At 41.6% G+C, this 10,525-nt stretch overlaps 1 protein-coding gene across 1 annotated transcript; it reads left to right on the top strand.

Annotated features, from left to right (window-relative positions):
• Nucleotides 1-3,113: 3,113 nt before the first annotated feature.
• Nucleotides 3,114-8,731, top strand: LOC140238874 (uncharacterized). Its single transcript, XM_072318770.1, has 2 exons — nucleotides 3,114-3,154; nucleotides 5,294-8,731. The coding sequence occupies exon 2, from the start codon at nucleotides 5,301-5,303 to the stop codon at nucleotides 6,534-6,536; it is 1,236 nt and encodes a 411-aa protein (XP_072174871.1). The 5' UTR covers nucleotides 3,114-3,154; nucleotides 5,294-5,300; the 3' UTR covers nucleotides 6,537-8,731.
• The last annotated feature ends 1,794 nt before the right edge of the window (nucleotides 8,732-10,525 follow it).

The raw sequence follows: 10,525 nt of genomic DNA, 5'->3' as shown, positions 1-10,525 counted from the left end.
TGACACCAGACAGGCCCATACCATAGGTGAGTAGGCAATATCGGCCATTTTACAACAGTGGCGCTGCGAGTGTTTACAACACGTGCAATAGGCCCATGCCAGGGGCCTATTGTATGGCTGTCACTCTCAATGAGTTTGGTAGGTATTTTCTATTGAATGTCATGTGACATGTTCTTGGCCAATCACAATTCGACATCATTCTGAGGTGTTGTATAATAAACTATAATTTAACAATACTTAAAATATGTAAAAGAATACTTCCATGGAAAAGCGTAGCCAAGATCAATATTGATAAAATGCTAATAACTCAAAAAAGAGTTTTGAGATATGTATTTATGGTAGTAATGCATGAGAAATATTGATCCGCTTTTCGTAGAAAATAATATTGTTAATATTACAACGGCGTATTTTTACAAAAACTTGTGGATCGAATTACTCTCTCATTTTTTTAACAATTAACCCCAAATTTAGCATGTGTGACCGCTATCAAAGGAAGATGTGCAAGACACCATTTTCGTTAGTATTGGATGATGAGTTGCCATGGTAACGGCAAATTTTTAAAAATCTTACAAAATGTGGATCGAACTCCTCTCTCATTTTTTGAGCAATTGACTTCAAATTTGGCATGTGCAACCGCTATCACAGGCAGATGTGTAAGACATGTTTTACATGAGTATATATATACCTTACTCCTTCAGTTTTTAAGCATTTGGCTTGAAAATTGGCACATGTGACCAACAGAGCATATAGATGTGCAGATTAGTGTTGATCAATGTGTTGCCATGGTAACAACATATTTTGAATGAAAATCATAAAAAAATACTATGGATTTAGTTAACTCCCTCAGTCTTTGAGCATTTAGCTTGAAATTTGGCACATGTGACCACTACAGAATAGATGTGCAAACTTAATCTTTTGTTATTGTTGAACAATGCGTTGCCGTGGTAACAACATTTTTTCACCAAAAAGCGTATAAATATAGGCCTATTGTAGATTCAGCTAACTCCCTCAGGCTTTGAGCAATCAGCTTGAAATTTGGCACACGAGACCGCTGTGGTACGTGGTTATGCAAACTTAACCTTCTGTTATTGTTGACCGATGCGTTTCCATGGTAACAGCATATTTTGATTGAAAATCATACACAAATTTTGTGGATTCAGGTAACTCCCTCAGTCTTTGAGAATTTGGCTTGAAATTTGACACATGCAACCACCACAGTACAGAGATACGCAAACTTCATATTTCATCATTGTTGAACAATGTGTTGCCATAGTAACAGTGTATTTTGAATGAAAATCATACGAACACTTCGATTCACCTAACTCCGTTTTAGAGCATTTTGGCTTCAAATTTGGCACATGTCACCTCGACAGTACCAAGATGTGCAAAAATTATCGTTTGTCAGTGTTGAAAATGTGTTGCCATGGTAACAGTATATTTTGAAAGAGAATGATACACTATTATAATATTGTGAATTCAACTAAGCCCCTCAGCCTTTTAGCATTTGACTTGAAATTTGGCACATTGTGACGGCTCTGATATGTAGTTTTCCAAACCTATGTTTTTTCAATGTCCAACATTGTGTTGCCATGGTAACAATTTTCAATGAAAACCATAGAAATCATCAGTTTATTTATCTTGCTCACCCAGTTTTTGAGCACTTGACTTGAGATGTGGGACTTGTTACTAACAATGAGCAATACATTTATACACTGTTGAACAGTACATCGCCATGGAGACATTTTTTTTTCCCATTAAAAAGTAAAAAAAAAAGTAGTCCTGGGGGGCATTTCATGAAGCATTTTTGTCCGACAACTTGTCAGACAAATTGGCTCTCAGCCAATCAGATGCAATGATTTCAGTAGCTTTTAACATTTTGTCAGACGAAATATCTGACAAAACGCTTCATGAAATGCCCCCCTGGTTGAGCTAACTCCCTCAGTTGTGGGTGGGGGTATATTAATTACAATGAGTGATAGTTCTACCTTGCGTTCGGAAATGGAATCAATCTCACCCAAAATGATTGAGGAAATTCTAATCAAGAGAGCTTTCAACACTATGTCTTACAAATTCATCTTCATACATTTGACCAGGCATTGCTTTGTACTTTCGGTGGCAAATATGAATAAAAAATGAATGACTAAGGAAGTCTTGTGAACAGGTGCACAATGAAATAGTTTTCATTTGGGACGTTAGCCATTGCATCTTAACGTGGACAACTCTTATTTAATTATCTTTCAAAGGCCGGATGGTATAGTATTGATGGGAATGAATGTTGCGCTTATAACTTTTTGCAATGAAAGATACCAGGGAAACCGCTTGTGTATTAATGTTAGAGAGCATACCATTCTAAGAAGAATTCATTTGATGAAAATCGGGTTTGAAATGGCAGAGATATCTGAAAGCAATCTGATATACAGCGATCCTAATAAAAAAAGTGGGCCCCACCTTTTATTAGTTATCGTTTATTTTGGATATCCCAATCCTTTCAAAATCAGTTTTCATCAAATAAACGTTGAATTCCTCTTAGGATTACATGCTCTCCCATATTTTCTTCAGAGGTTTTTCATTTTATCTCACCAAACAGCCAAAAGATGACAAAACTGAAACCAAAACTATACCATCCCTTTAACGAATTTATAGATATCTCGTATCAGGATATTTCTAATGAGAGAACCAAACCTGTCCGATTGAAATTCATAATGAAAAAAAAAGCTTAGTATAGGGAAGTTTCTTTAATCCACAGTTAGTTCAATGAATGCTACTACATTTTTTATCACACTCACAGGGCGTTGGCTCTCGATAACCATTCTGAACGATGTCGGTCGATGAGATCCTATGCGACGAAGAAGGGCCATGGGAAACCGTGACCAAGAACAAGAAGGCAAAAGAAGAGAAACCAGCGCAGCCGGACGTTCACGCTACGGGTCGAAATAATTTTGGATCCGCACAAGCAAAGAAAGCGAGAGGAATTGCGCCTCCATCGGCGAGAAAGGGCAACAAAAACCAAGCTGGGAAAACACCTGCGCCAGAAACCGACTGGCGGGCGGCGAAGAGAAAAGCCGCCCTCGAGGCGGAGCAACGCACACTGCTCAAACGCGTGCAAATCGAGAAGAGGCAAAGCAGTCACGGCGTGGGAAGAGCAAGTTCGACGGTACGTAACCAGCCAGGAGCTCGGGTTTGCAAGGGAGGGGGCGCCACGAAGAGAGAGGCGGCGTGCAAGAATAAAAGCAAGTGTGAAGGCGGATTCCATGTAGCTACTAGTTACGACGTCGCTTTTCCTGACTTGCCTGGAGCTGAAGGGAAGCAACAGGGGCTAGCTTTCGACGGAGGACACTTTATTGAAAGGTATGTTGGAGGACCTTTCTGTGACGTATACGGAGGCTACGAGGTGCCACCCGAAATGCCCGATGGTATGGGCTTTATGGACCCATTCGAAGACATCAAGTGGATGGATGAAGCAGGCATGAATTTTGAGCGTATCCCCGGCCAATTCTACCCCGATCATGAAGCGCCGTATACTATGGAATTCGAGACCGGCAACTTATATGGTGCAGACGATTTGAATTTCTCCAATCCAGACGGGAGTTTCGCTGAATTTGGTGACAATCAAAAGCCTACCAATGCCCAGCATCAACATGATCAGGTTTCTGTGATGTCTCACGCGTCATTAATTGACGACGCAGCATCATCAGATAATGATCGGACTGCGGGAAAGAAACGGCGCCGAAAAGTGCGAACACGTAGGAACAGATTGACAGAGACCACAACCACAGATGAGGAGGATGACCAAATCGTGGAGCCGACTGGCGATTACCATCTTGACGTCAAGTCTACAGACTTCCAAGAAAATGGAACCAGAAAAGCTCATGTGCCGCCCTCTATCGATGAAGGAGGGTCTGCATTAGTGACAGATGGATCACAACAAGCACAAGGTGACAGAGAACGGAGGGATATACACCGTGTTAGCGAGATTGTGGCGGCCGAGACGTGTCTCGGAAACAAGAAGGGACAGAGTGGCATTGGAGGTAACGATGAAAGGATTGGCTCCGTCCGTTGCAAACAGTTTTCCCGAAATGGTGTTAAAGATGACCACCCTGAGAACGTTGCTCCCCAGTCACGTGGAGAGATTTATACAGGATTGTCGAAGAACAATCTGAATATCCGCGAAGCAGCACTTCCGGAAAAGCGAGAAGCTAGAATTCAACCATCCTCCGGAGTTCCGAATTCCGAGAACGAAAACAACAACTGTCAGAAAACGATCCACACAGGAATGCCGAATGATACTACCAAGACAAGTAAGGGCTCAAAAGAAGCAGGCAATGGTTATTCAAATAATGTTGGTCCGGGTGATACTGACAGCACCAGTGTGATGCAAAGTCAACGTAAATCAATTGAAGCGGACTACGTATTAGGTACCGTAGGCAACGGATTCCACCATCCTCAAAAGGACGACGTCCTAGATGCTGCCGCACCCGAGAAAGGAAGTCAGCGAAACGAAATAATGCAGACTACTGCTGCAGAGACCTCAGTGATCAAGCCATCATCAATTGTTAATCAGGATGTGGATGTACACGCATTACGGGAAGGCCGTTCTGTAATTCTTGGTCAAGAAGATGAGACAATAGTAAAAGAACACGGTGCAACATTGAATGAGGTTGTGGGAGAATCAGTCTGTGGCGAACTGGACGTAGCAACGCAGTGTGACAACAATGGAGACGCCAAGATATGTGACGATACGAAAAAGGAAACCAAGAAGAAAAGGAAAAGGAAGAAAAAGAATGCCAAAGTCGAGAAGACCAAACCTATCACGATTGGGGATATGGTCAATTACGTCATGGCTAAACTGAAGGCCGTTTATGCTGGGTAAGTTAAGGAAAAGGGGCTGGTTCTGAAACCTTATCATTGGTCATTGTTTGCTGATCAATGCTGGTGTTAATTATAAAGCCGTTTCCATGCATTTTTGAATCGTTACCCACTTTCTTGTGGCTCTATTTTGTAAATGATATAACAAGGTTGTTATTCTGTTCACCAGTATTTTAAGTCCTTTGTAAAAAAATATCCTTGTATGCATTTGCATTTCCCCCGAGAAATGGAAACAGTGAAATTATGGTTTTATGAACACTAAAGTCTTATGTTATTATACAGGCATTACACTTTGGTTACTTTGAGAAGTCAAAATAAGTCTGATTTTTTTTTTTGTTTTTGTGTGTGTGTGGAGGCTTTATGATGCCTCGTTGAATATCTGCTTCTGCCTAACAATTACACGTGCCTTTACTCTTTTACGTTGCAGCAAGGACATGACCGCCAGTGGCCAGGTGACATCGATAGAAGATTCCCCGCTACCTGACCAACTGGCCGGTCACGTGATGCAGCTTAAGAACCTTGCTGTCAACTACGCACCCTACGTCCATGCGAATGAAGGGCGACGAGACAGCGAAGGAGAATCATCGCACGACGAGTGCCTGGACTCCGAATGTTCAGTTGAAGAGCGGGGCGATGTGGTAGGCGTCTACGATGAGGGGAAACGGTCTGAGAGTGATCTATCCGAAGAGGAGCTCATACGGCGGTATCGCGCCAAGCTTCAAAGCTACGGGAAATTGAACCACCTCCTTGAAGTCATAACCAGCGAACATACAGGGTTGACCAGCGTAGGTTGGCCAGCACAAGCCCTATCAAGGGTAGGTGATATCTACCCAGACTCATGCTCGAGTTCACTCAGCGCCTCCACGGCCACGTTGACTGGCGACGCCGTGATCGACAGCGACATTGAGAACGCAAAGTCAGCCTCACAAGCAATGACCGGATGCGGGAAAGATAGTGACGTGGTGGTCGAAAACACAGACGGCAAACAATACGGAAGTGCAGAATGCGAAATAAACGTGCTGCAGCATGCCGCAGAGCCTATTGCAACCGCTCCGGAAGACGATGTTGAATGTGACGAAACCGAAGAGTCAGGACTGGACAGGATTGTAAAGTCGAATGCGCTTTACAATGCTAAAGCTTCTGCAATTGAATCCTATGAGGAGATGCCGAAATTAACGTATCAGGAGGAAGGGCGTTACCATGATGATGTAGTCTGTTCGGTAATGAAACTGCTCGAGGAATACCACGAATATGTGATCTCCGAGACACACCGTCGCGTCCAGATGCATTCAGACAGGCATGCACTGAGAGAGTATCTGCGGTCTCGTCTTGACGACATCCAGCGAGATCTGGAGGGCGATGTCCTGAGGGCGACGCGCGGAGAATGGAAGCGGGGAGGCGAGGAGCACTCTTTGCCGTCTTCACGGGGAGGCGAGATCCTTCACAGCGTTACGTCTGTAGGGGTAGGGAGAGGAGCGGCTCGTCCCCCGACTGCGGCAATGATTGACGCAGACCTCATTGGCAGAGGTTGGCTGGACAGGGGACTGTTGGACTGTATCGAGAATCCCAAGGGGGATTCATCCACTACACCGGGAAAGAACAAGGTGGACAGATCGAGGAAATTCAAAGGTCTATCTTACTGGTGGCTGGCTGGAAGTCTAGAACTTTGATACAAATGAGACGGTGATGCCAATATTGGCATTGCAAAGCTATAAGAGTACATGGAATGGGATTGTACTCATCATGAGATAGCGGCCTTACAAATTAATGATGTTTATGCGATGACGACCTCTCTCTCTCTCACTGTTTCTCCCTACTTTCCGACCGTCTGTTTGTCGCTCCTTTCGCATTTTCTTTCTCTACAGTCATTGATAATAGTAGGGCCAATATAATTATGACGTTGTTACAATGGTAACAGGGACCATAATTATAATGGCCTCACACATCTTACTGACCGCATATTATCTGAAATACATTTACGAGTTTCCCCTTTTAATGATTTAAACATCCAATCATCGGTATACAGTCGACTCTTGTTATAACGAAGTTACTCGGGGCCGGCAATCTCCTTTAGTTATCAGATGGAATTTTCGTTGAAACCGAGCAAATGAACAGTAAAACATATACAGCTGACAATGTTGGGGCCTGTATTTTATTACTTCGTTGTACCCGGAATTGTCTTATAACTATAATGAGAGTGTCCTGTATCTCGCCTAGATGAAATGATGTAATTGCAGTTAACTATTTGTGATGGCCTATTTGATATCGACCGACCTTTGCTAAATAGGTAAGTTTGTAAGTTAGCGCTGCAACACTTCACTCTTGTCCTAAGACTGTTCATGTTGGTTAAGTACGTGGCTCACTTGAAAACGGCAAAGAATGCTCTAAAAACAGGCGCCACACTTAGTTTTTAGCACTTATATAGAGTATTCACTTGTTCCCCTCTTGTGCGCCTTTCAAAATATCATTCGTTCCTAGGTCCCCGCTATATGCAATGTTGGTTCCTTTTTGTATATCAGATTGTTCTTTTATGAGTACATTGACCTTAAAGCGTTAGATTTCTCAGCCATATCCCTTCTCCTGAAATCCAGCTTCTATTCATGCTATTACATAATTGTCCCCGCCGAACGAGTTCGAGCAGGGGACTATGAAACGGGCTCCGTACGTGTGTGTGTCCGTCCGTCCGTCCGTCCGTCCGTCCGTGTGTCCGTCCGTGTGTCCGTGTGTGCGTCCGTGTGTGATCAAAATCTTCAATTTGCTACTTCTCTGTCATTTATGAGCCAATTTTGATTCTGTTTGCTTTATATGATAGCACTACATGGGAGCTTTAAAACTTCTACACAGAATTTCAGTCGTGACCTTTGACCTTGACCTTTGACCTATATTGTACATTTTGCTACAAAATGCTACTCCTTCGCCATTTCTAACCCGATTTCGATTCCGTTTGCTTTATATGATGGCACTAGGTGAGGGCTTCAAAACTTCTACACAGAATTTTGACCTTTGACTTCTTTGACCTTTGACCTTGATTTTTGTCCTATATTGTACATTTTGCTACAAAATGCTACTCCTTCGCCATTTCTAACTCGATTTCGATTCCGTTTGCTTTATGTGATGGCACTAGGTGAGGGCTTCAAAACTTCTACACAGAATTTTGACCTTTGCCTTCTTTGACCTTTGACCTTGATTTTTGACCTATATTGTACATTTTGCTACAAAATGCTACTCCTTCGCCATTTCTAACCCGATTTCGATTCTGTTTGCTTTATGTGATGGCACTAGGTGAGGGCTTCAAAACTTTACACAGAATTTTGACCTTTGCCTTCTTTGACCTTTGACCTTGATTTTTAAACCTGTATTGTACATTGGCTATAAAATGCTACTCCGCCATTTCTAACCCGATTTTGATTCCGTTTGCTTTATGTGATGGCACTAGGTGAGGGCTTCAAAACTTTTACACAGAATTTTGACCTTTGACTTCTTTGACCTTTGACCTTGATTTTTTACCTATATTGCACATTTTGCTACAAAATGCTACTTCCGGCGGGGACATATATTACGCACCGCGTAATTTCTACTTTTCCTTGTTCTATTACTTATGTAATAATTACTTAATAATAATAAAAATGTAATTAATTAATAACAATCTCTACTGAAGAAATTTTTTCTGTGTTGTGCATGTATAGCGTCGTGAATGAGGACTAAATTTGCAACGAAAATGCAGCAACTGAAATTAGCATAAATTATTTTGTATTGTCCACACCTCTAGAGAACTCATTACCAGTTGCCGTTCGAAAAAAAGTGTAGAGGCCTATATAGTTACAGCATTAGTATATATAGCAGTAGTACTTATAGTAGTATTAGAAGTAGTAGTAGTAGTAGTAGTGATAGTAATCACTATCATTCATTTTTTAAATCAAGTTTGAAAGAGAAGAATATAGTACAGTAATCATTTTGCGCTGCATGAGCTCGTAATAAGCTTTAACAATAGTGAAGAATGCGTTTCAAGTTTGTTTGTTTTTTCGAACTGATCTTCAAGATTCAAGATTCAAATTTATTTTCACTTCCATCGAATAAACAAAGAAATTATATACATTGCATATGTACAGGATATTTGTAATAGAATATTGCAATGACAAAGTATATATGAAAATGAGTAGCAGATGAAAAAAAAGACGCAATTATGTCTTTGTTAATATATACATAAAGCGTATAATACAAGTCAACTAAGGATGAGGATGGAAGTGGAGGGTCCCACTAACATTGACATGTTGACATTGACATGTTGTCAATGTGGGTTTCCTCGTTTCTATTTGAGTGAATGAATGAATTCATAATTTGTTCGTCCGTGGCTAACAAGCTCATGTATTCTGGGCAATCCGCTTTCCTTATATCTTATTGTTACTGGATTGTGTAAAGTTTACTTTGTGGGTATGATAAGTTATTCCTGGCGTGTGAACCTATAGGTCTACTTTTCCTTCTATTTTGTTCATTTTGGTTCAAGACAGCAGTGACGGCATCGAGGTGAAGTGAAAGCTATAAAAAGGCAACATACAATTATTCTGCTTCAAGAGGTGCATCGCTTCCCTACTCCTACATAATCACGTGATTTTTTTTTTTAAACCAAAACACACAGTCAAAAGGCCCTAGCACGAAAAGGGCCAAGCCAATAATGATGTGCACCACTACTGTGCTGTCCCTCGCTATAATCTTTATGATATCGAGGTGTCTTCTTCTTCTTCGTGGGAAGTCACTTCGTTGTGTTTAAAAGCTTGGATTTGTATGTGTGCATCAGTTAGACATGATAATGATTATACGGATGTTCACTTAAACTGTCAGTCGCTTCATTACGCCAATAGAAATGAAAATATTTGTCAAGTGTCATTTTGACTGTCTTTTAATGGCATACGGTTTGTTTCTCTTTCTTCTTTGTCTCATAAAGGGTCAATTTGATCTCAAAGGCAAAACGCACATTGTCTTGTACATTGTACATGTGATGGTGTAGTCTGGGCTCCGTCCCCTTTTCCTTGGTACGATCAACCAAGAGAGGGCGCAAAATTTCTGATTGCCGTAATCGTGAGACTACGCGCCAAACGAAACTCGGGTTATCACAGTTCTCGGCGTATCGCAATCCTCGGGTGTCACGCCCTCATACGGCTTGTCGCCTATACTGAATCAAGGCTACGAGTAGAAAGTGTCCAGAATCTAGACTAGTTTTGGTGTGATATGGGTCTCATGTAAGTTTTATCAGTATTGTTTGCAAACAACAACAACAACAACAACGACAACAGCACCCCCCCCCCCCAAAAAAAAAAAAAAAAAAAATCCACCCTCAATCACACTTCCCCAAACCAGCATGCATAGACCATGGACCTAATACAAACAGGGACGAGTAACGAATGTCTTTCTTTGATCCCATCATCACCGCCGCCACCTGATTATGTGCATCTTAATGAGTACTTTCAGGTGCTTGGATAATAACGAATGTGCGATCGTGCATCGTCCCTGACAAAATAAACGTTTTTCCCTCATTGCAGTCCTATTTTGCTGAGGTGCCTTTCCAGACTCAACTGCATTTGAATAAATACTGATGAAAGGAAGCAGCAAACCCGAAAACATGACAGTTTTCATGTCACAAAATTGAAAATTACTGAAGTGG

Source organism: Diadema setosum, chromosome 15 (genome assembly GCF_964275005.1).
Source record: "Diadema setosum chromosome 15, eeDiaSeto1, whole genome shotgun sequence".
Lineage (NCBI taxonomy): Eukaryota > Metazoa > Echinodermata > Echinoidea > Diadematoida > Diadematidae > Diadema > Diadema setosum.
The sequence above is the reverse complement of the archived record's forward strand: the minus strand, read 5'-3'. Positions and strand labels throughout refer to the sequence as shown.